The sequence below is a fragment of the Lutzomyia longipalpis genome, chromosome 2 (assembly GCF_024334085.1).
Source record: "Lutzomyia longipalpis isolate SR_M1_2022 chromosome 2, ASM2433408v1".
NCBI lineage: Eukaryota > Metazoa > Arthropoda > Insecta > Diptera > Psychodidae > Lutzomyia > Lutzomyia longipalpis.
In genome coordinates, this window is record NC_074708.1 from 18,488,851 (window position 1) to 18,515,274 (window position 26,424).

The 26,424-nt window shown below is 32.8% G+C and overlaps 2 protein-coding genes across 3 annotated transcripts in view; both read left to right on the forward strand.

Annotated features, from left to right (window-relative positions):
• LOC129791129 (LIM domain transcription factor LMO4) overlaps positions 1 to 26,424 on the forward strand; it is a 141,313-nt gene that overhangs the window by 35,848 nt on the left and 79,041 nt on the right. The window lies entirely within an intron of this gene.
• LOC129791128 (uncharacterized) lies at positions 10,885 to 25,922 on the forward strand. Of its 2 annotated transcripts, XM_055829086.1 has the most exons (11): positions 10,885 to 11,051; positions 14,218 to 23,176; positions 23,298 to 23,494; positions 23,612 to 23,725; positions 23,806 to 23,973; positions 24,134 to 24,306; positions 24,377 to 24,540; positions 24,601 to 24,667; positions 24,731 to 25,294; positions 25,355 to 25,625; positions 25,797 to 25,922. In XM_055829086.1, the coding sequence occupies exon 2, from the start codon at positions 14,757 to 14,759 to the stop codon at positions 23,022 to 23,024; it is 8,268 nt and encodes a 2,755-aa protein (XP_055685061.1). In that variant the 5' UTR covers positions 10,885 to 11,051; positions 14,218 to 14,756; the 3' UTR covers positions 23,025 to 23,176; positions 23,298 to 23,494; positions 23,612 to 23,725; positions 23,806 to 23,973; positions 24,134 to 24,306; positions 24,377 to 24,540; positions 24,601 to 24,667; positions 24,731 to 25,294; positions 25,355 to 25,625; positions 25,797 to 25,922. The 2 variants fall into 2 exon arrangements, with proteins under 2 accessions (XP_055685061.1, XP_055685062.1); XM_055829087.1 differs by lacking the exon at positions 10,885 to 11,051 and having other exon boundaries at positions 14,205 to 23,494.

The window sequence follows — 26,424 nt, forward strand, 5'->3', positions numbered from 1 at the left end:
TTGCTCACAAATAGTATTTCAACGTATAAACAAACTTCTACACGTTGTGGGACACCAACTCTTATAACTGGACGCGTTATGATTGACTTTCGACTGTTTCGACCTCTATACAGTCAAACATTTTACAACATTTCATCAATGAAAATCCATATAAACAATAATAAAATGTCTATTGAAGATGAAATTTTAATTTAGTATAATGAAAATAATTTGTGATTTATTTTTTGCAAGAGCTTTTTTGTACTGAATTCGGAAAGGTGAAAATGGTTTATGCTCATGGAGAGAAAAATATGATGTAACAGGAGGATCTCGAAGCACAATCATGTGCAGAGTTACGAGAGTTACACAGAAGTTTTTTTTGGAAAAAACAGAAAATGTTTTACTAGGTCTAATATGATCATTTTAGTTTTAATAGGGATGGAAATTAATCTATTCTAATGATTCTAATAACATCGCAGTATGATTATTTTTATTTAGCCATAACATGAAGCCCCACTGTATAACATAGGGGAAATGCTGATTAGTTTGTGTCTTCCTTAGAATTTTCAATTCTAGGAATATTAAATTATCCAGCATGGAGAAACTAAATTTCTACCTTTTGTGATTAAATTAGTTTGAAATGTATCAATGGTGCCATCTGTTGCGTAGAATGAACATTGTTCCTTGGCAGTTTTCACTTTCACTTTATAAAATCCACAATAAATTCTAGAGAATTGTTTGTTATTTAAATATAGTGTAGCTGCATACACATAAATATAATTTATTCCGAAATACCTAAAACAGTTTCCGAATTTACCGTGTGTGTGTGAAAGGAGGGGAGGGCAGGGAGTTGCTTCCTAAAAGGGTTAATAAATTATCAAATAATCCTCCAGTTAATGGTTTCATCTGTGTTGCGTCCAAAATGGGCCAAATTCCCTAATATTTCCGCCACAGGACACACAACTGTTTGCAATTGTCCTCGAGAACCATGCCCGAGGACGATTGTGTGTCTCATGTGGTTGGGATTCCGGAGGGTCTCTGGGACTGAGAAGTGTGGGAGACATAGACATTCTGTTTTTAATTGCCGCCACACCGTCTAGTTGAATTTTCGGGGGTATATAGCCACCTTCCGGATGGGGCTTGGGAATCCTATATGTACCATCCCTCTGAAACCCACCCTCTGGGGCCAAACCCCTCTCGTTTCGGGATTTCTGTGGCACATCGAGAAATTAAATAAAAGAGGATGAGCAACAGCGAAAGGGGTGACATTCGCACAGAATTTCATCAAGACAATGCGATAGTCCGGATGGGAGCTTTAAAGCTCAGCTTTATGTTTTTGTTTGCAGCAATAACACGATGGAATTCAATACAGAAAAGAGGGTTGTTATGTGGTGTGTATGCAATAATATTAACTTGCTTTTTATAGTATATATCGTGCTGCGTGATGGAGAAAAAAACAAGAAGTGAAACAAAGAGAAATGAGCGAATTTTAAATATTTTCCAGCCTCTTTGCAAAATTACACATGGAATCAAACTCGCCGCATTTTTCTAGGGGGGAAAGTATATTGAATTTTACAAAGTTTATTTTTTCTTTGTTTTTTTTTTTAACTTTTTTATATCTTAATTATGATTACAGATATTAATTTAATTTTAGTTTGCAATTTTAGTTTTTTTTTAATAAAGAAATTAAATTCATTTATCAAGTTAACAGATTACAAATATTAGGTATTAATTGCAGGCGTCTCCTTATAAGGGGCTTACAACCTTTGAAGCAATACCCAATATCAAGAAAACCTCTTAATTCTCTATTAAGAATTTTTAATTCAAGCATTCAGCGAATTTATTTTTTCTTCTTTCATTTTGTGTAGGTACTTTGAAAAACAACCCTCCCCCACTCCATAGAAATGATTTTCTTCCTGAAGCGACGTGTGTGTATGTGGAAAAGAAGTGGAGGAGTAGCTAAAAGTTAAATTAGAATGAGACGAGATGGGTGCAAGTGGGCGGGAAATTCAATGTGAATGAATTAACTAATTAAATTTAATTAAAATATATGCGAGTGTGTACAAATCCAAACACACTACACGCTCGAGACGCATATGGGGTGAGGGCTAGCGGAGGGTTGTTTCTCTATGGTGGAGAAAATGCGAGCTGGAACATCTGGATGGCATGGGGGATGGCTTTAGTTCCACAACAAGGAAAAGTGGGTATGGGGGTATATCGTATGTGAATGACGGCTACAGCGGGAATATGCTCAATTTCTCTTTGCACACTCACACAGAGATTCATATCCAGAAATGCTGTGTGTAATATGATGAAAAAGAACAATTTTGTTGTAATTGGTAAGCTCAAAGGGGTGGTTTTTGCATACACACCATTTCAAGCGCGCGGTACATGAAGGGTGTACTTCATGGGGAAGGGTTGCATGACGAAGAAGTGATTTTTTTGGGGGGAAGAGTTTGTGAAGCATTCTTTATCCAAAAATCCCATTCAGAGAGGAAAATCATAGAAAATACCAATCAATGGATAATGGATTGCTAAATTTGTGGCTTAATTGCACAGAACATATACCGGTCAGTCTTCTGTGAACGATGATGTTGAACATAATTGAATGACGATACTTGTCAGGAATCGTCGTTCAGGCTGTCTCCTCTGGCGAGTATACTGCATCCATTGATGCGCACCTCAATACTTCTCCACATGACATAAGAATGAAGCAGCGAGAGGTTTTGCAATATCCCAGTCTTAACATGAGTTGCGTACGCATAAAATAAATTAATGTAGCAACGCCCTAAAATTACTCAGAAAGTTCATTTAGAAAAGATTTTAAATCAACTATATTAGCATACTTTTCTCTCGGCATTTAACCCTTTCAGGACTACGTAAATTTTTTAAATTTAATTTATAAAATTAATTTGTTTTTAAAGGTATAGAAATCTCCTGATGAGGGCTCTTTTTATGAGTCAAAAACTGTTGATTAAAAATATATATTAACAGAGCTTCCATGGAGGTCTTAGTAGGGTTATAGATGGGTCAAAAAGGGGTTAATATTGAAACAAGGTTTCAAAGCAAAAAGTAAAAAGAAAATTTGCTAAATGATTCATCTTATTGCGTTATAGATCAAGAAAGAAGAAAACCATAGAATGATGTAACATACATCTTTTCTTTCTCTCTCTCATGTCATTTTGGACAAATTAGTGCGTTGAAGAAATGGCAAACGATTTAGTGAAACTGCAAGTCGTTCCATGGAGGAAGAAGTCTATAGGGAGTTGGATTCAGGAAAAGAGAGCAAGAATGACAAAGGCAGCAGAGCAAGAAGTGACGTATGACTCCATCATCATGCTTCGCATTTTGTGCTAAATGCTTGTGTTTGAAAGCCAATTAAAAGTCGCGTATGGTGGCAAGTTGGGGAGATAATTAGTGGATGTGTCTGTGTGCACAAGTTGTTTTGACTTGAGGATCAATTAAAATAATTAGAAAACGTTATGTATCTTATTCAAATATTTACACTGTCGGCTGTTGGAAATATTAATGTTCTGCTGAGTAACTTTTTTTTTGAATAGCCTATTTGAAATGATCTTATTCTTCGATTTAGCTGGGAGACGATTAAGCATGATTTTAAAGAGATTACAGGAATTTTCCAACAACACTTTAAATCAATAAATTCAATCGTTAAATACCTATAATTATACTCAATAAAATCAAATGGAATTTTCATAGAGTTTTCCCTCATTTTATCACGTAGACCATATCACTTAAATCACGTGGATAAACTTGGTTAATTTGTGACTTGAATTGGATTGCTCAGATACTTCAACTAAATGCGGAGAAGTTGGTCTCACCAAAAGGACATGAAAGGTGTGTGCCTTATGACCCTGAAAATTCCACGCTGTGCTTTTCTCATTAACTTGGTGAGCAAAGTCTGATGGTATTTTTGCCAGTAGTGTCGAGACTTGAAGACTGAACATGGTCGCAGAAAAACTACTAATCAATTTTTCATTCGATAGCTCAGCCATCTCTCTAAGTGACCCATCAACTTGTATCTGTCCATAATTGGATCACCGCACATGCGAAATTCTCGGTAATTCACGACGTGCCCTGCCTCACTCATTCCCACACGCCGAATCGCTAGGATCACTCTCTCAGTCAGGAGGGAAAACCACTTTTTTCCACCACGTGCACTATCCGCATTCCAATTTTCCATTTCACAATGGTAATGCACACCCAGAGCTCAGGTGTACGCATAGCTAAAACCAAATGTGGTGCTTTAATGTTCAATTTTTTGTATCTTCACTTCTTCTACGCCAAGGTAAAGGCAACATTCTTCATAGATGAACTCCCCATCTTTAACTAAGGGTCAAGTTAATTGACTTTAACGTACTCTCAAAGACGCACATTGTTTGGTGCGAATATCTAAAAAATGTGCTTTTTTTAAGGGGTGTTTATCTGGCGAATATTTTGGTTTTAAAAGAGAATCATCCGAATATTTCCGACAATCTGAATATTTGACTTCATATGAACATCTTTTGCTAATAACCGAAAAAAAAATCCAAAAACGTATTTAGGACTTTTTGATTTGAATTTAGTCTCTTTTGGGTAGAATTTACTACTTTTTTTTTGCTTTCTACTACTTTTCGGTTTGAAACGTTTGAATTTAGTCCTTTTAGGCTTTAATATATATATTTTTCTAAAGTTTTGTTCCTCAATCTGTGCTGTTTTGGGACTGAAAACTAAATAAATATATATCGGCTTGAATTTAGTCTTTTTCTTTTGTGTTGAATTTACTACTTTTGGCTTGAATTTAGAACTCTTCAGCTTGAATTTACTAATTTTCGGTATGATTTTATGCTTGAATTTAACATTTTTAGGCTTAGACTTATATTTTAATTTCCTTGGTGAATCATCCGAATATTAGCGAATAATCCAAATATTTCCGAAGATCGGATTAATTTTGTCCATATAAACACCCCTTGGCTTTTTTATAAAGAATGTAAATCTATAATATTTAATTATAAAAAATAAAAGGTTTTACTAAGATTTTCAATTTCAATGAAATCTGAAAGAACTTTATTCATTTTGAAGCTTTTGGAGTACTGGACAGTTAGAAAATCGTTGTTCTCAGCAATTTTAAATGAAATAATGGAAAGTGCCAAACTCAATTCAATTCTTCCTTTTCTATTTTTTGGAATAAAATATAATAATTTAAAATAATTCGAATTTGTTTCACTATGTGGACATAATTTTATTTTTCTTGGTTTGTTCTTCAACAAATAGATCAATTTTATCATTATTTTCAATATCTTATCTAAAATTTTTTATCGAAAACTAAACTCTAAATTCTCCAAAGTCTATTACTTCGCCGATGGTCATTCACTTTAATATAGTATTCAAAAGTATTCCCGCATATACATAAACTGCAATTTAAAAGCCTCGCTCTGCAAAGTTAATATTCAAGTTAACATTTTTATTAAATCTCCTTTCTAGCTTGTCCCTCTCCTGACTTCATTTTGTGGTTCAAGTCTCTTTTTTTCGCGTACATTCACTTCTTTGAAAATTGTGTACAAAATGGCACAAAAAATACCATCCATTGAGGAAGGAGGAATTCTTCACTTTTCACCCTCCGCCTTTCCATCGCCCAAAACGCACTCCACCATAGTCCATTAATACAGACATAATAGTGTTGCTATATGTGCTGCAATGTGTCGGTACTATATGTAAATTTTTTATTGTTCTGTCTCTTGTATTTAGACCGACCGTGGAGAATATATTTGCATATTTAACTGTATCCATTATGTATGCATTTGTGGGGATGATTCCTACCTTTGCCTTTCCACCGTAATAGAGAAATATCATCAGCACTGGGAATTTCAGCCTCAAATCACACGGAGTGTGGGTGAAAAACCTCTCTAATTTCATTATCACCCTCCGTACACACACGGCAATTAATCAATTTGTCAGAGAATGGCAATGCAAAAGGGGACCGTGAGTTAAATTCACTTTACTTTTAGGCATATAGAAATAGTCACATTCTATTGTTCATGCTGAAGGAATACAACTTTGTGCTATCCGTGTGAAAAGTGTGGAAAATTATGCTTTACAGATAAGCAAGAGGATCGAGGGTGAATTGTGGTTTTTTTCTGCCATTATAGTGATAACAAATTTCCCACAAGATGGCTCTACTTTAGTTAGCTCACTTAGCTTTGCTTACTTATCTATAACTGAAAACTCTCAAGAATTATGAAAATTGTTAAATTTTTATATAAAAAAAAGTAAGGAAAGTATTGCAGTGCTCTCTTTAGCAGGAAAAGCCATCTACCCAAGCTTCCTTCCCTTCATGTTATGCAAAAAAAACACATCTATCGCGAGGCGAAAGCAGGAAGTATCGGAGGCTTTGAACGACAGTTACATACGGATGACACTATGAGATGCTAATTGCTACCTTTATGACTTTATGGTGTTGTCTCTTGAAAAAAAGAGTCCATGTGGTGGCAATAAGAGGCAAAAGTGCCGACTGCAGTAAAAATAAAAAGTAACGGTGTTGTCAAAATTAACGTGTTAATGCCACACAGTCTTTTATCTTTATTAGCCACTCACTTACACATGTACCAATTTTATGAAGGGGGGAATATGGCAAAAGAATCTTCAAACTATATATATACACATAGTTTTGTTCCCTTCCTCAGAGACCCCTCGGGTATTGCCATTCCAGACATTAACAGTTGACATTTTATTATTATTGTGACAAGACCCCGAAAAAAAAGTGAAAAAAGGCACCCATGTACTTTTCTCTTTGTCAATATCCATTAAAAAATGCGATTACAATAGATATGCTGAAGCATAAATCAATTTTAAGGTGACACTAAAGTGGGAGAGTTCGGAGAAGTATACATATACCGGAAAATAGCGTTCCAGGTAATCAAGTTCCGAAAACTTAATTTAGTTCTCCATTAGCAGTATTGATGAATTCATTTTAACAATCTCCATTGATAATTTCAAATTCCCATACTTTAATTAATTTTTTAAATTACTTTGAAGCTTTTGATTTTTTTTATATTTCTGCTTCTTTTTTTTGAAAGAGAAAAAAATGTTGGAAAGAAAAAAGTTTTTGTCTATTTTTTAGAGTTGGTTTTACAAAAAGCTCGATTCTATCAAAAATCTTTTCTTACAACTTAAAAGTCGAGCAAAATATTGATAGTTGGTACTTTGAAGATCGTGGCCAATGCGTTCAATAGAATGAAAAAATTAAATTTTCTGTTCAAGAAATATTTCAAAAGTCTTAAGATTTCAAGAAAAATAATATTTTTGTTTTTTTTTTTTAGTATGTATCTATATAATAAAGAAAGGTCTGTTTGTTGGTAATCTTCCGTCGTGTTCGGCTATACAAATCTACACCGTTTGACCGATCGCGATGAAATTTGGTACAGAGGCTCCTTATATCAGGCGGTTTCGAGTGGCCGTATCCATTTTCCCCCCAAAGCCCCCCTTCAGGTTGCCCCCATATAACAGTCATGAATTTTTTGCGAATTTTTGAATTTGGCGCCTGAAATGTTGTATGAAAATGATTTCTTCACTGTGCAAATTTTTTTTTCCGGGTGGCCCTAATCTACCTTTAAACCATCACAATTTATTTTCTCTCTAAAATTTGCGCGAAGCACAACAAATCCCCGCGAAGCGGGGCGAGGTAAATTGGAGCGAAGCGACAATTTACCTCGTTATAGAATAATACAAACTATCAAAATCTTACAATATTTTCCGAAGAATATAAAACATCTTACAACTATGAAAAAAGAAAAAAAACAAAACCTAAACTAATCTTTGTAAAAACCTCTAAATTCTAAAATTCTAATCCTTGTAAAAACCTCTAGGATCCTTAACTCCTTTTGTCACATTTACCATTTTAACATATTTCCAGCTCAGATTTTTTATTAGATTAACTAAATTAATTTTAATTCAGGAAAATGTTATCTTTCACACTTAAGTCAGCGTATGACCCAATTGATGTGAAAGGATTGGAGGTTTTTTTGACACTGTGAAGGGAAATTAAATTGTAAAATTATCCCAAAAAATCCATCTTAGATTCAAGTCCAATTACTGAAAAATCTCAACTGATTATGAATTCTTGCTTATAAAATTTATTTCATCGTGTTCACTATGAGATTTCATCTTAATGCTAGATTTACGGCTGGTGGGATTTTTTTTTGTAGCAACGGTCTTCTACGTTAGGGTAGTTCGCGACACCCTATTACCCCGCCATGCCATAAATCTTCGTATATTAGAGGTACACACACATACACACCTTTTACCGGTGAACAGGGGCCGAAAATTGAGTTCGCGGCTTATACAATTTCTGCGTCCAAAAGGTGCAAAATATTCTTTCACGAAGGGAGCACTGCCACCGATCAAAACTAGTCCTGACATAATGAATTGTACAATATTTTCATACGAATGCACAAATACAATGAGAGAGGGAAATAAATTCTGCGAGGTTGAAAATTAGTTGGTGTTCCACTTCGTGGCCAACACCAAGTATTGTAATCGTCGGAAAAACCGACCCCCTCAGATCGGGCTCAAACTTGGTATGAGCACGTTTTAGACATCCCACATTCAGAAAATGGTGGTGGAAAATTTTTGATCCGGCCTGCCGGCCTGCCGGCCTGCCGTTGGTCCCCATTTTGCCTTATAGCTCGAGAACGAAAACAGATAGAGACTTCCGGTTTGAAGTTTTATATAGAAATGTGGGTGTAAATTTTCATTTTTTCGCATTTTCAAAATCCAAAATGGCCGCCGTCCGCCATTTTGGAATACTGTCAACCACTTCCCTTATAGCTAGAGGTCTGAAATATTAGTATGTTGTAGAGCTCAGTGAGAGATTTTCATCGATAATTCATACTTGAAAATCGGTCAAGCGGTTTAGCAAATATGGCGGCCTAAAGCGAAAAGTGTTTTTTCGATATAACTCGAGAACGGCTTGACCGATTTTGACCATCTTGGTATCAAATGAAAGGTTTCAAGAAGCCCTACAACTGCCTAGAACATTCCAATTTCCAAAAACATCCGCAAGAGGCGCTAAAATCAAAAACAAAAATTGCCTAATTTTAAGGGGCAATATCTCCGAATCCCCATTATCGATTTCTTTTAAATTTTGATATGTTGTAGCAGGACTAATAATCTTGCTCCAGTCCAAAAATGAAGAAAATCTATGTCGCCGTTTAGAAGATATCGCAGTTTGAAAAATTCTAGAATTTGAAAAGTTCTAAGAGTCATATCTTCTGCACTGCTTGACCGATTTTGCTCAACTTGGTATCAAATTAAAGGTTTTGCAATTCTCTACAACTTTCTAGAACATCAGAACTCTCTAGAACTTTTCCTTCAGGACGAAAAATGCGAAAAACTGTTTTAGTAAAACAAAAAGCCGCCATTTTGTGTTCTAGAGGTGAACTTGAAAAGTATCAAAATTCATCCCATATTCTAGCTTATTTTAAGACCTTTCCATAACAAGTCAAGAAATTTCTGTAGGTGTTATAGAACCAGAGATATGACCATTTTTTAGCTGTGATTCTTTCGAAGAAAAGAATAGCACAGCTTCTGTGTACCACCTAAAATGCAATTAGCTGTGATTCTTTCGAAGAAAAGAATAGCACAGCTTCTGTGTACCACCTAAAATGCAATGTTGTCCGATCGGGCTCAAACTTGGTATGAGCACGAATTAGGGTCCCCACATTCCAAAAAACGTATGCTCCAAAAAACTTTTCCGGCCGTCCGTCCGGCCGGCCGTCCGTCCGGCCGTCGTATAAGGCTTAATAACAAGAGAACGGTAATAGATAGAGACTTGCGGTCAACGGCAAAGTTCAATTGTTGGGTGGAAGACATCCGATTATGATGTCAAATCCACCCCCCCACCCCTCCGTCCGCCATTTTGGGACACCCCCTAATTTTGTTTTGCTGATATCTCAGCCCCTATTATAGCTAGAGATCTGAAATTTTGGTATGTTATAGGGTTCATTAAAACCTTTCCAACGATACCTCATTTTCGAAAATCGGTCAAGCCGTTTAGTCAATATGGCCGCTACAATTTTTCATCGAAAATCGGCCATAACTCGAGAACGGCTTGACCGATCTTGATCAACTCAAGCTCAAATGAAAGATTTTAACAAACCCTACAACTCTCTAGAACATTGGAAGTTTCAAATGTGATCGCAAGAGGGCCAAAAATCAAAAACAAAATTTTCGATTAGTTTTCGATGAATATCTTGAAAACTGTACGATAGATTTTGATGAAATTTTAATATGTTATAGCTGACTATATTATCTAGCACCATGCCAAAAATGAAGAAAATCTATGTCGCCGTTCTCGAGATATAGCTTTCCAAAGTTAGCATTAAATATCTCGGGTTCTACAAGTCCGATTTTGATCAAATCAAGCGCAAATGAAAGGTTTCATGAAGCCCTACAAATGTCTAAAACATTGCAACTTCGAGAAATGACCGTTAGAGGCGCTAAAATTAAAAACAATTTTTTTTGAAAATTTCAAATTCGAATTTTTCGAAAACTGTACGATAGATTTCGATTAAGTTTCAGTATGTTACAGCTGACTTTAATACCTTTCAAACAAAAAAAAATTATGAAAATCTATGTTACCGTTTCGGAGATATGGTCTTCTAAAATACATCTTTTTCCATATTGATAAAGTTATTTCCATTATTAATAAAGTTTTTAGCATGAGCATAAGGTCATACTATCAACATAAAACAAAGTTAACGAGATTAAACCCCAAGACATTAAAATGTATGAGGAAAATTATTATTATAATTTGAATTAATATTATGTAGTAATAAAGCACAGAATAATTTGTCCTATGGAATTTCTCTTCGAATTCCATTGTACGTATTGCGAAATTTTTCTTCAATTATTTATTGGGTTACTACCGTAATTTTCAGTTTGTCAAGCTTAAAGTGCGAAGTGGTTGCGTGAAGTGAAAAATTAAATTGTGGTGAAAAAAGTGCGAAGGAAGGAGATTCAGAGGAAATGGAAGGATGCTGCAAATTCCCGACAGGACAAGGAGGCGTGGGAGAAAGGTAAGTTTAAGATTCTTATGCTATAAAATAAATAAAATCAGTTTAAATTAATATGATCATGTAATTTTTTTTTCGCGCATTGAGTTTTATTCCTCTCACTCTGACTCACTCTCATTCATACAATATCTGTCCCTTTCTTTCTCAAGTTGTTCTTTATGATTCTCTTTGCATGCTATCTCTTTCTGACTTTTTGAATTTAGAATATTTTGGACTTTTTATACCGATTTTATTTATGTTTTACTTCATTATTATGTTCGAATTATGCTCTTCTATGGGCATGATTTCGTCATTACTTTATCACTTTGTATTTTTTGGTTAATTTTTAAATATTTATGTTATGCAATTAATTAATTTAATGTGCAGTGCTATGTATTCATATATGAGGAATTCTTTGTAAGAAAACATGATCCTCACATTTTTTTTCATTCTCTCTCTGTCTCACTAATGTATTTTCTAATTTTTGTCTTTTTTTTCTAATGCATATTCACGACATATTTTTAACTGTAATTTTCATGGCATACGTTTTTGCGCACAATACGTTCTTTCGTTCAAATTTTCCAATAATTAGGAAAATTTTATCCCAAGAAAAGTGAAAAATTTTTAGATAAGGCTTCCACAGTGCCGGTGAATGTGAGAAAAATGGAAAATTGTGGCCTTTTGTCGGCAAAATATGTGAAAAAGTGTGAAGTGAAAATGTATTTGTATGCACTAAATAAATTACACGGATATTTATTGCCATTCAAAGAAATGGGAAAAAAATTGTGGCGGAACATAGATTTAATGGAGGATTTAGATTTAATTTTTAGATTTAATGGAGGACGTTTTGTAAAACGTTCTTGACAAATTTTCACGGAAAATTTTTTTGATTTTAAAAATTGTACAGCCAATTTTTGAAGGTAAGTATAGGTTCTCAGCATAATTATTTTAAATATTTCTGAATAATAGCTATGGAGAAATTACCATTTGAAAATTTTAAATCTCTTGTTTTCGTCTCTAAAAAATCCAATGATTTATTTTTTAATTAAAACTGCAGTTGTGATTTTTTTATTGATTTATTTAAGTAATTGGTTTTAAAATATATGAGTTTTACTACTTTTAGTATTCGGTTTTCTTTCTGTATCATCTCTAGTCATCTCCTCTTAATAAATCCTCCATTAAATCTATGTTCCGCCACAATTTTTTTCCCATTTCTTTGAATGGCAATAAATATCCGTGTAATTTTTTATTTAGTGCACTCGGAAAGTCTTGACTTTGAGTGCTTAAAAATATTTCTATAAAAGTCACATAAATTTTGGGTAAGTGAAGATTTTAAAACTTTTCTAGACAATTTTAAAATAGGAATTTGTGAAATTTTGAAAAAATTTCTGGACAAATTAGGATTAATAGTTGAAATGCAGTTTTGACAAGAAAAAGTTTCTCTAACATTATGGTGTTCAAAATTGTGCTAATAGTGTCAATTTGGATAAATCCGTATCTGCAGGCCTCCCACGGGGCAATAAACTTTCCTCAATATGTCATTCTCATAGGAAATTTTCTTGCCTACAACTTTGTCTCATATCGCTTTTCTCTATCTCCACGGGAAATATGAGTTTTCGAGCTTTTCCTGAACCCTTCCACACTTGATTTAAGATTCCATCGGCGAATATTGTCACCAGCGGGGGTAATTAAGTAAGTGGAATTTTCCGACATTTCCAAAGATTTTCCACCTGAGAGATTAGTTGTAGCTACTAACCGAACTCCTCACTTGTTCATCCACGGCAAGGAATTTCACTTTTCTGTCCACTAAAACACAAAATTATGGAATTTTCTCAACCCCCACATTTTGCAACAAAAAGATTAGAAAACATATCAATATTTTGACGTTCCATATGATTTACATTGGTGACAATATTAGCCCCTTTCGACATGTGTTGATTTGAATAATTGTGCAAAAAAATCATTAAAAGTTATTGAAAAATACACATTGGCAACGATTTCTGCATTGACCTAGCTCGTGGAAAAGACGGTAAGATTGGAAAATCGCTAAAAGAAAAGTGTCGGAAAATGATTTTTTCTCAACACCCAAAACCTATTTTTAGAGGCCTCAAAATTTGTTAATTTTTTTATTCCTAAACTATTCATCGGATAATCTCCGAACAACAGTCAATTATTGAGGGTAGGTAGGACTTCTTATCATAATTTTTTCAGGTGCTTCCGATCAAAAACTTGGGAGAAATCGCCATTTGAAAATTCCGAACTGTCACAAATAGCCCCGCTCTCCCCTATACATTATTCTTAAATTTATTCTAATGAGAGAAAAGAGAAAATATAGAAACATTTTTCCATGAATCCAATTTCATCTTTTCAGGTAAAATTTATCATGGAAAAAAGTGAGTATTCATTTTGTGGAAAAATTTCAACAGTAATTCATTAGAATATATTCACATACGTAGTTGTTATCAAAGGAAAACATACTTGCCATAAAAGTATTTGGATATTTAATAAATTTAACAGTTGGGTAAATGTGTAAAGCAGGAAAATCGCAATTTTAATTTATATTCCTTTTCAGGTTCTGGGAATATACAAATTTTACAGTTAGTTTAATATGATTTGCCAAATATTCCTTTAAGAAAAGAAAGAAAAAAGAAAAATTCTGCGAAATATCACAAATAAGGAAATTTTCTTAACTGATTCTTAAAGTGTCAAAACAGATTCCTTGTCAAAACAGAGAGAGAGAGAGAGAGAGAGATAAAATCTTCTTAACCCAAAATCACAGTACATATGTAAATGGGAATAAATAAATTATTATTAAAATCTCCTTAATTTACCATACTTATTAAATTAATTAAGACTGCACAATATAAAACATCAAAACTTGTGCAGTTGAAATTATGAATGCTAAATTCATTTGCACGTTGTGTTAAAAATTAAAAATAATTTTAAAGTATTCTATAAGTGTGGAATGATACATAATTAAAATACTATAAAAGAATTACATGACCATACTAAGTACCTGATTTTTTATCTTTAAATTTAAATAAATTAACTATGATATTATAATAATAAAAATATTATTATCCATAATGGTATACTTTTTATCTCTATAATGATTTTCTATTCATTTTTGTACTTTATTTTTAATCAATTTCAGTGAAATTTTATATATTTAATATTTTTTATTTTATAGGTCCTTCTGGAGAGGAATGGGTCCGCGGCTTGGTTCAATTTGAACCAAGTCCCGAAGTCGCCCTGACCAAGACATTATGTCGAAAGTCAGGAGAAAAAGCCGTAGTATCCACTACCGCTAGACCAAAAGAAACTTTACCTTTTAACAAACATTTAATTTTCAGAAATTCGCTTGCTAATATTACACAATACGGTGGCGGTTTTTCGAAAAAAGTCAAAAAGAAGATAAAAGACAAAGCTTATTATGATAATTTTGGAATAAATACTCCTAAAATTTTTATTCACGGATCTTACAGTCAAGATAATATTGCGCTTTTTGGTCCAGTATCTAATAATAGACAATGTACACCGAATTCAATTGCGGCAATAGCGTACGCTCATATTTTACCTATATCTAGTTGGTTAACAAATACAATCGACAATATTCTTTTGAAAGGTAATGAAATTTATTTAACTTGTCACCCAAAAATTAATACCAGTTCAATTTATTTGACCGTTGATGAAGTGTGCGATTATCCTATATACATTGAAGACACGAAGATGAGTATTAAACCTGTAGATATATTAGATGGTTATGAATTTATTGAAGCATTGACAGGTTTGCAAGGTGAACTTACTGGCAAACATGGAGATGCAAGCCTAGAAAGAGCACTTGAACACTTTTTTGACTATTTCAAATACGGAGTAATTACTTGTAATTGGCTTTCAGTTGCAATAATGAAGGAAAACGATATGTATTATTATTTTGATAGTCATTCACGTGGCAATCTTGGTGAATTTATTCAAAACGGAACATCTATTTTGTCTGGATATACAGAAATTGTTTCTTTGCTAAATATACTGAAATATAATTTCTCACATGGTGATTTAAAATACAAAGGAAATATACCTTTTACGATTACACCGATAACAATTAATTTTGATAAAATTGAGTTAAGTAAATGTCATGCTTTAAATGAGCCAGTACAGGATGTTATTACACATGAACAAACTCCAACCACGAATTCCATTGAGACAAAAATTGCAGATAAAGTCATAAATTCGACAGAAACAATCAAAGTTACAAGTATAAATAAAAAACGTGAGTACGATAAAATATATAAGAAAAATTTGAGAGCACAAAGTAAATTTTACAAAAAAATCGAGAATGAAAAACGTCAGAGATCACACGTAGAAGAAAGATTGATTTTATCTAATAGAGAAAAGGAAAATTTAAAGCGAAAATTAGAACGTAGTATTGAAAGACAAAATCCTGAAACGAAATTTCTAGAAAATAAACGGCGAAAATTAGAACGTACTTTTGAAAGGAAAGACCCCGAGAAGAAAAATTTTGAAAATTTAATACGAAAAGAGCGGCATAAAATTGAAAGACTAAATCCCGAAAAGAAAACCTCTGAAAATTTAATACGAAAAAAGCGGCATGTCATTGAAAGACAAAATCCCGAGAAGAAAATTCTTGAAAATAGAAGACGTAAATTAGAGCGTAAATATGAAAGGAAAAATCCCGAAAAGAAAGCCATTGAAAATACAAAACGTAAACTAGAACGCAAAATTGAAAGGAAAGATCCCGTAAAGAAATCCATAGACAATGAAAAGAGAAAACATAGGCATATAATAGAACGCAAAGATAAGAATTTTAGAAAAAAGGAGAATGATCTAAGAAAAGTTAGAATGCAGAATAATAGTAAGAAAAAATTCCCAGAATCCATTGAAAATCGAACAACCAATGTAAAGTCAAGAGATATTCAAACTCGTTTTTGGAAGAAACTCAGAAAACCTAACGATTCTGATATAATAGATGATAAAATTGAGAAGGCAATTAAATCTAAATATGCTAGCGTTGATCAAACGAAATTTGAAAATCAAATTCTTATGTATCGAGAGAGACTCAAACGATCCCTTAAAATTAAGATTAATTACAAGTATAAGAAAAATTTGGGAAATAAAAATTTTAAAATGAAAATTAAGAAAATTAAAGACAAAAATCGAACACTCTTGGAATATTTTTCAAAGAGAAAACAGGTAACTGAATTTATTTGTGGATGTTGTGAAGGTAAATTTTTCAAACACAATGTAAAGAAATTGAACATTGATAGATGTAAATATAAAAATAAATCCGACCTTGAAGATTTTCTCAAAATTTCACAATATTGTTGTACTACATGTCATTTGTATTTGAATAAAAATAAATTGCCCACACTTGCGATTAAAAATGGTCTAGACTTCCCAGAAATCCCAGATTGTCTTAAAGATTTGAGTGATTTGGAAGAGAGAATGGTAGCGCCTATCATTAACTTTATGGAAATTAGAGAATTGAAAAAGTACGCTTTGAATCCACAGAAAGGTCTAAAAGGTAGTGTTGTTCACATACCTGTTGAAATAAATGACATGGTTAAAGTTTTGCCCAGAAGATTTGATAACATGGGTACAGTACAGATCAAATTGAAGAGACATGAAGATTATAAAAATCACTATATGTTTGAAACTGTGAGAATAAAGAAAGTTTTGGAAGCTATAAATTATCTTATAAATACACCTCTTTACAAATCTGAAGGTATTACAGTAGATCCAAATTATTTGAAAGATATAGAAGATAAGGAAATTGAATTTATAAGTGATCCAGCTGATAAAGATAAAGTAAAAGATGGTAAAGAAAATGACCCAAGAAAAACTAAAAGTCCTAAAAAGAAAGAAGATCCCCCTGAAATATTTACATTGTCTGGTGAACCAGAACCAAAGCCACCTTCTCATGAACCAATTCCTGAATGGAACATACAAGATATTCGAAATTCCGAAGTATATCTAACTAACCATCATATAACTCGATTTATAGATATTATAAATAAATGTTACACAAATAATTATATGTTTCCGACAGATTTTATATGTGATATGGGCCTAAAACATGTAAAGGCAAAAGGAAGAAATAAGAGAAATGTACAAATTTTGTTTTTGGAACCAAAAGGAAATGATAAAATTGGTCATTGGGTTACTACTGTTCACAAAAATAAAACCATTTATGTATATGACTCGCTAGATTGGAAAAGTCTTAATGAAATTTGTTTGAAATTTTTGAAGAAAATGTATCCAACAACAATGAAAAATAAAAATTCAATTAAATACATGAAAACTTGTCAACAAAATGATAGCTATTCCTGTGGTGTACATGCTATTGCAAATAGTGTAGCTTTGCTAAATAATATTGATCCAAGCAATCTTTGTTATAAAATTGAAGAAATGAGAGATCATTTGTATAATATACTTAAAACAGAAGATGTATCAATGTTTCCAATAGACCCATCAAGCTCTATTGAAATGTGTGAAGAAATACAAAATAACGAAAATAATAGTGACTCTGAAGATGATATGTTAATGAAAATTGCAAAACTTATAGAGGATTGTGTATCTCCTTTAAATAAGAGAAAACGTGATGAAGAAGAAAATACTGAAGATGTAAATAAAGAAAAAGAAAAAGAAGAAAAACCAATTAGCCAACCTAATAAGAAGATTAAAATTGAAAAGGAAGAAGATAAAGGAAAACTTGTAGATATTTTTGAAGATGATGACAATATACCAATACCAAATGAAGATGTAATGCTTCTTGATCTAGATGCATATGAAGCAGCAGCAAGCAAAATTAAAATTATGGCACCTGGACAGGGCAAGAAACCTATATATTTTGATTCTAATAAAAACCTAGAAGAATTGTCATTTCCAAAGATATATTGTGGAGAAAAATATAGAATTGAAAAAATTTACTACCATCAACGTGTTAAATCAGAATTGCGTAGAAAAGATCCACGATGTCGTATACCAAAGAAAGTATTGTACATGACTAGTGTTAAATTGAGAAATTCTGTTACAAGTACAGTAAACACATGTCTGAGAAAATCGAAAAATGTTCAAGATGTAACTGCTGGTGATGCACTTAGTGATACAAAAATGGATAAACTAGTTGAAGTTGATGATGGTTTTAGATTCCTTAAAAATATTGCTCTTACTCCTGCTTACAATGCAGAAAAACAACAACTAATTCTTGGTATGGTTAGACAATTGGGTAAACCACATTTGTTTCTAACAATTACCTGTTCTGAAATGCATTGTCCAGAACTATTGCAAAATCTAGCAAAACAATCAGGAAAAAAATTGTCACCCACTGAAAGTATGAATCTTGAAAAAGCCGATAGAACTTTAATGATTCAAAATGATCCCGTATCTTGTGTAAGATATTTTTCAAACAAGTCTAAGAATTTGATGAAAATGTTGACTATTAATCCTAACGAACAACCAGGAAAATGTGGTCCATTTGGAGATAATTTTGTTATTGATTATTTTGAAAGAGTTGAATTTCAAATGAGAGGAAGTCCACATATGCACATACTATTGTGGTGTAAAGATATCCCTGATTTTGACCAAAACAACCCTGAATCTGTTGAAAAAACTATTAAATTCATTGATAAAATTGCTACATGTAAATATAAAGATCCTAAAAAGTTTCCTCTAATCAAGAGACAAATGCATAGGCATTCTGAAACATGTTACAAAGGAAAGAGAAAACGATGTAGATTTAATATCCCTATTCCACCTATGGATAAAACTGAAATTTTGTGGCCTTTTACTGAAGAAGAGAGTAAATTACAAAACCTAGAAAATCTAAAGCTAATATATGTAAAGATTGAAAATGAAGTTAAGAACTTTTCACTAAAATTTGTTGATATGTCTTTTGATGATTTTATGTTAAAACTTGGTATTACCAGAGAAAAGTATATATTAGCAATAAGATCTCGTATTAAGCGACCTCGTGTGTTCCTTAAACGAAGCACTATGGAAGTTAATATTAATGCATATAATGAAGACATTCTAAATTATACTGAATCAAATATGGACATTCAACCTGTATGTGAAGTATATGCATTGGCAAAATACCTTGTTGACTATGTAACAAAAGTTGACTCAGCTCTAGCAAAAATTTTGAAAGACATTTCTGATGAGATCAAAGTAAACAAGAATTATACATTGCAAGAAAGGATGCGTAAATATGCAAGTGCATTTCTTAATAGTAAACTAGTAAGTGCTCAAGAAGCTGCTTATTATTGTTTGTCAATTCCAATGACTCAATGTAGTAGATCAAATGTTTACATAAATACTAGACCCATAAATGAGCGAACAAGAATGTTGAAACAGATAAAACAATTGAGACAACTACCCCCAGATTCCAAAGATATATTTGCTCAAGATATTATTCAAAAGTATCAAAAGAGAAAACAAGAACTTAATGATGTAACTTTGATTGAATATGCAGCAGATTATACTGAGGTTAAGAGAAGCAAAGAAGAGGATGATAGTGATGATGAGAGAGACATAAGTGTAAGGAAAAGGTCAAAAATTGTTAGATTTAAGAGATATGATAAGCTTCAGGATGAACACCAATACTATCGTATGCAATGTTTGTTGTATTTTCCATTTAGAGATGAACAGACTGAAATTGAAGATGCTGATTGTAAGCAAATTTATCTTAAGAATTTCAAAGCGATAAAGCAGGTGCGAGATAAATTTAATTTTATATCTGAAGAAGAAGTAATTGAAGCTATGGGAAAAGTTCGTGATGTAAACAGTGATGATGATGATGATGATCCTGTGAACAAACCCGTATCAAAGTCCCAAGAATTTCATTTTACACCTCCTGAAGAGAAGCCCGGTGATAAAAAACCGCGTAAGTACATTACTCCAGTTAGAATTACTAAAGAAGAATTGTGCCAAAATATGCAGTCCCTCAATGAAAAACAAAGGCAAATTGTAATGCACATATACAAGTGTTTCACATCAAATACCTTGCCAATACGTATATTCCTTTCTGGCTCTGCTGGCGTAGGTAAAACTCGTGTAATTAATTGCCTGTATCAACTAATCACACATCATTTCGATAATTTGCCCAATAGTAATCCTGAATCTATGAAGGTATTGCTTTGTGCACCAAGTGGCATGGCAGCCTTTTTGATTAATGGAATGACCCTACATTTGGCTTTTGCTCTACCTAATACCCAAAACCCCGTAGATATTGACCACTTTTCAGAAGATATTGCAAATACAATTCGTTGTGAATTTAAAGACGTGAAACTAATTGTAATTGATGAAGTTTCAATGGTAGGCTCAAATACCTCATTGAAAGTTAGTCAGCGACTAATACAAATTTTTGGAGTTCACCAAAGCTTTGGCGGAATATCAGTTATTTTTGTAGGAGATCTTAACCAAATAGCACCTGTTGGAGATAAATCCATATTTCGTGCCCCAGATAAAAGTAATGCAGGTATACTAGATATAAATCCACTTTGGGAGGAATTTAAATATTTTGAACTAACCGAAATAATGCGTCAAAAAGATGATTTGAACTTTACGAATGCATTGAATAACTTGGCCATTGGAAAAATGACCGAAAAGGATATAAGTCTTATTAGATCTAGAACGGTTAAAAATGTAAATGAAGTTCCACCGGAAGCAATACGATTGTTTGCTACTCGTAGAAATGTAGATGAGTTTAACGAACGAAAAATTGCAAATTACCCAGGAGAACTACATACGTTTGTAGCTATAGATAAAGTAATGAGCGACAAAAAGTCTAAACCTAAAAGTGAAAATGAACAAAATAAAATCCTTAAAGATATAGAAAATCGAGATCCAAGTAAAAGCGCTGGAGCTGTCCATACCTTGCATTTGAAGTTGGGTATAAAATATATGATTATTAAAAATATCGATGTTTCAGACGGTCTAGTTAATGGAGCTGCAGGTATACTTCGCCATATAACTTTTGATTCAAAAAATAATATAGGTGTAATATGGCTAGAATTTCTTGAAGATCGTGTCGGTAAGAAAATTACAAAAGAGCAGCGGTATCAAAATTATCTTAAAAAGCATAATTTGAAAGAAAATCTTGTACCACTTGAGAAATGCAATTTTGTTTTTAGATTGAATAATAGTAGTACGACTACAATATCAAGAACGCAATTTCCAGTCATGCCGGCAGAAGCTATAACGATACATAAGAGTCAGGGACAAACGTACCAATCTATATGTCTTGATTTTACTAAACTAGAAAGAATTACATTGTGCATGATGTATGTAGCACTTAGTAGAGTAACATCACTAAATGGATTGTATATAATTGGAACATTTACTCCACAACGCCTTTCACATAGTGGACAACGGATAATTAACGAAATTCATAAATTGAGAACGGAAAAACGTCTTAAAGACTTTTTTGAAGATGTTCGTAGAGTAGACCCGAAAAAAGTAAAAATTTGTTATCAAAATATTGTCTCATTGCATAAACACTTTAATGATATTGATACGGATTCATGGTACAAATGCTTTAATATTGTAATATTGTCGGAAACGAAAACACTTAAGAATTATTCGATCCCATCTTTCAAAGGTTACCACGTTTTATATAGACAAGACAATGAGATAGAAAATATTGGAGGTCTTTTGTGTTTGATTAAAAATGAGGATAAATCGAAAATTAACGTAATAGCGGAAGATACTAGAATCGATCATACTAAGAAATTTAGCTTGAGTTTGTTTGCTTTGGAATACGGAAAACAATTTTATATTATTTCTGGGTACAAGTCGCCGAAGGTACCATTTGAAGTATTTAAAAATTCATTCGAAACTATTTACTCGAAAATCCCTAAATATTCTGAAATTATCCTTATTGGTGATTTTAATTTTAATCTTTCTACAAATAATACGGATAAAAGATTTTTAAAATACGTCGCAGAATATAATTTGGAAACTAAGCTTAATCCCGAACAAGCTACTACAAAGTATGATAGTCAAATAGACGTAGTTTTGAGTAATATACCGGAACATAATTTTTCAGCAGGAATATACGAATCTTATTTCTCTGATCATCGACCCGTATATTGCATAGTAGGAGAAAATGAACAAGCAAAGAAACCCGATAAAGATATTGAAAAGTCACCCAAACGGTCCTATACACCCGAACATTTACCAACACCTAAAGTAGTCAAAGTCCCTAAACCTAGAGATTCTCCATCAAAAAAGAAAGTAGTTAAAGACAATAAGGATCCAAAGACACCTGAGAAAGTAGTTTCAAAATCACCACCTAAAGCCCATACACCGGATTCTTTGCCACCCCCTGAAATTAATAAAGAACCTAAAAACATTTCTTCTCCATCAACCAGTAAGAAAATAGTAAAAGATTCTAGTCCGGAAAAAGATGTTAAGCAACCTAATCCTGATGATGAACTTGAATTGTGGAAATTAGAAGATATAGGTTTAGACGAAACATATGTAAATTTAGACCATATCCACCGTTTCATGGAAATTCTTACTGAAAAATTCCCTGAATTTCAAAACGTTCTTCTTGACTACGGAATCTACGATATAGATGCATGCCCCATAATACATCCCAGTAGAAAACATTTGCAAATAATACTTACTCATGAAAAAGTATCTAACTTCATAGGACATTTTACACTTGCGATATATAATGGTGATAATAGGATAGATTATTATGATTCGTTGAATGGTAGAATAGTAGATAAACAAGCTTTAAATTTTCTGAGTAGATTGCATCCACATCTAGAACCAATTTCGAATAATATTAAAATTAATAAAGTTATGAGGCAGCCAGACAATGTAATGTGCGGAATTTTTGCCATGGCGAATGCAGTGAGTTATGTTTTAGGAAAAGACCCTTGTCAACAGAGATATGATATAGGACAAATGAGAAGACACATAAAATATATTTTGGAAAATAGAGTAATTTTGCCTTTCCCAGTAGAATAGATAACGTATAATTCAAGATAGATGTTTTTAAAAGAAAATGATAAGTCCTTAATGAGTTTATTCTAGATCATTTGACCCTTACAAACTACTCGGCCGCCTCCTTTCATGGGAGGCGGCGCGCAGCAGTTTAATCCGGCTCAACAATTCAAGAGGTAAGAATATAATAATTTCATTTAACATTTTTATAAAATTTGTGTATTACTGTTTTATAACATGTACGTACATATGTAATATTATGAAAAATTTCATAGTTTCTCTTGGCCTATTTTCTAGCCGGATCTGATCCACCTCTACCTCCGGAAGTATTCTCGGCCGCCTCCTTCACAGGAGGCGCCCCGCAGCTGCTTCAACCGGTTCACTTTATTCCATAGCCTGATTGGAAGATGCCTACTGCTTCCAAACACATCTCGGTCGCCTCCTTCATAGGAGGCACACCGCAGCTGTTTCATCCAACTCGAATGACACGATAGGTGAGAATACCTCTAAATTTTGTTATTTGTTATTCTGTCTAATTTTGACTTATTCTAAGACAGCGACATGTAGTATGATGAGAAAATCTCTTAATCCGTTTTTGTCATATTTTCTAGCCTGGTTGTATCACCTTCACTAAGAGGCACCACTACTTCCGGAATTCTCCTCGACCGTCTCATCTCATATAAGACGATGCGAAGGAGTTTAACTTGGCCTAAATGACGCAATAGGTGAGAGTACAAATTTAAAATTTTATTATTATTTTTTTTTACTTATTTTACAATTTTGTTGTTTTCTTTTGGTATTGCAGAAATGACTGCACGATGACACTCAATTCTGAGTTGAGTATCATGCTGGCTGCGGATGACTCAGGCTAGACTCTCAAATTTGTTGAGACGACAACATACCTATGTACATATCATCATATGATAACTGCAACCAAGATATGTCAACTGATGACACCTGTAGCCAAGCTAAGGTAAAATTAACTTGGTGTATAATTTCTTTCTTTTATGTTTACGTACATACATATATATTTATTTATGTATATAATTTATATTCCAAGTAAATTATTCGGGGAAATCATCTAAAAGGATGGACCCTGTATTAAAAAAAAATATTTTCGTGTTGAATTTCAGATACTTTTTTATGGCAACAATAAATTAATAATTTAAAAGTGAAAGATGTCATGACAGTCCCAAGGATCCAAGCAAATAGCAAAATAACAGATGCAGAGCCAGCTTTTGAATGGGACTACTTGAAGTAGGCGATTACTATAAAGCCTAAGATCTATAAGCTATCGTCTTAAATTGTAAGATTACAAATAAAATTCTCACTTTAATTATTTTATATTGTAATGATTTCGTTTTTGGGTCTTACAGGAGTTATTAGATGATGGGACACTAAGTCTTATGCCATGATGGACTGGACCATGTTGAATTAGGCCGTACTCTTATATACGCAGTCAGAGAGGTGGATTTGTGAGCTCATGCGAGTCTTTCTTAAGCCCTTTACTCGCTTAGGAGAACAACATGAATATAATTAGGTAAGTCTTTAATTTAATAATATTAAATTTAAATCAAAAAATAATTGCAAAATTTTACAGAAACCTTCAGTGGAATTTGATGAAGTAAACACTAGCGGCAATCATTTAAATAACAAGGAATGACACAGTAAGAAAATATTTAATTTTTATCAAAATTTATAATTATATATGTCTCCTTTGGTTGTTACAGAAATGACAAGACAACAGAAGGCTACCATAATTCAAGAAGATTACTTATCTATAAGATCTCCTCCTCAAATTTTGCCGAAATTTTAAAATAAGGAAGCAACATTTAGCTGTGATTATTTTGAATAAAATTATAGCACAGCCTTTGTGTACCGCCTGATGTGCAATATGTCATCCGATCAGGCACAAATGTATTATGAGCACGAGTCGATTTAATTCAATGCTTTGCGGGTTGTACAGATGACCGACAACGAAGTACTCCAAGTAAAGTGGTGTCTTTCCATAAATCTTACATACCACTGTAATGTACTGAGAGTCGCTGTTTGCAGCAAGATTATCTTCAAAACTATTCTGTCATGCTATGTTGTACCTGCCTGGCTTTGTACAGCACACAAGAGATTCCATCCGACCTCGTGGGCCATTTTCTTTACACAATTCGCAAGCATGTTCCTTGGGAAAGGTAAAAATAAGATGAAATTCAAAGAGGAAGGAGTAGCAACCGTTCTCAATGATTCTCATTGAATGCTATGCTAAAGTTGAACTTAAAGGATTCAGCGCTCATATTAAAGTAAGTCAAACTTAATATATTTTATATTGTAAAGAATACTAATTATAAGGTAAATTCTAGGTATACTATTACAATTGTAAATTGTAGACTGTTGTGGATAAATTCAATGTCAACTCAATAGGAGAAATCTTCATGATTTCCTTCCATAATAGGGGCTCTGTTTTCGGCATATTGTGGGAAGTATTTCTACAAAGTCAGCACTTTGGAAAACAATTTTCGTTGGGAAGTGACTAATTTTGATTTTCCAGCAACTAAAAAAGTATCACTATTTTAGATGAAAATGAAAAAATGAAAAGAGATGCGCCTACGATATTGCTATCTTTAAAATACCGTAAGTTAAAAACTAAATTTTTTTTATAAGATATGACGATTTCTTAGTTTAATTTTTTGGAAAATTGAAAATAGTTTCAGAAATTTTCTACATTCATACGTCTATCTTTTTACCACGTACATGATTATCAAACAAAAAAATTATTGCAAATGTTTGTTTACTTTGTTACAGGACTGATTGAACGATAAGACGACTGTATGTTACATGGATTTACTTTTACATTATATAACATGTATCTAGACTTTTTTTTGGATAAGATTAAAAATTTAATTTTTTTGAAAATAATAAATAAATAAATTGTTATTATTTATTTTATTTTGCCCCCTTTTTCCCTTTTCTTATTCTTATGAATCTATTTCTCTTTTGAATTTCGCGCCCGAAATGTTTTATGACAATGATTTCCTCTCTTTGCAATTTTTTTTCTTTTTCTTTTGGGATTGATAAGTGATCCCAATCTACTTACAAACTATCACAATTTTGTCTCCCTAAAATTTACGCGAAGCGCAATAAATTCCCGTAAAATGGGGCGAGAAAAATTGGAGCTAAGCGACAATTTACCTCGTATATAATATAATTTAATAGTAATTTTTCTAATTCTAAAAAATAAAATAAATTTAATGTTCAATGGAGGTAAAATAAAAATGCAAAGTAAAATATAACGATAAATTTAAATCCCATGGCGCCCCGCGAAGCGGGGCGCTTTATGTGTAAAGCATATAAGGTATATAAAGACATTGGCGCCCCGCGAAGCGGGGCGCTTTATATATAAAGCATATAAAATATATAAATATAAATGCAA

Coding starts and splice junctions, on each gene's coding strand:
- LOC129791128 (XM_055829086.1), top strand. CDS start 14,757: ATGAGTATTAAACCTGTAGATATATTAGATGGTTATGAATTTATTGAA.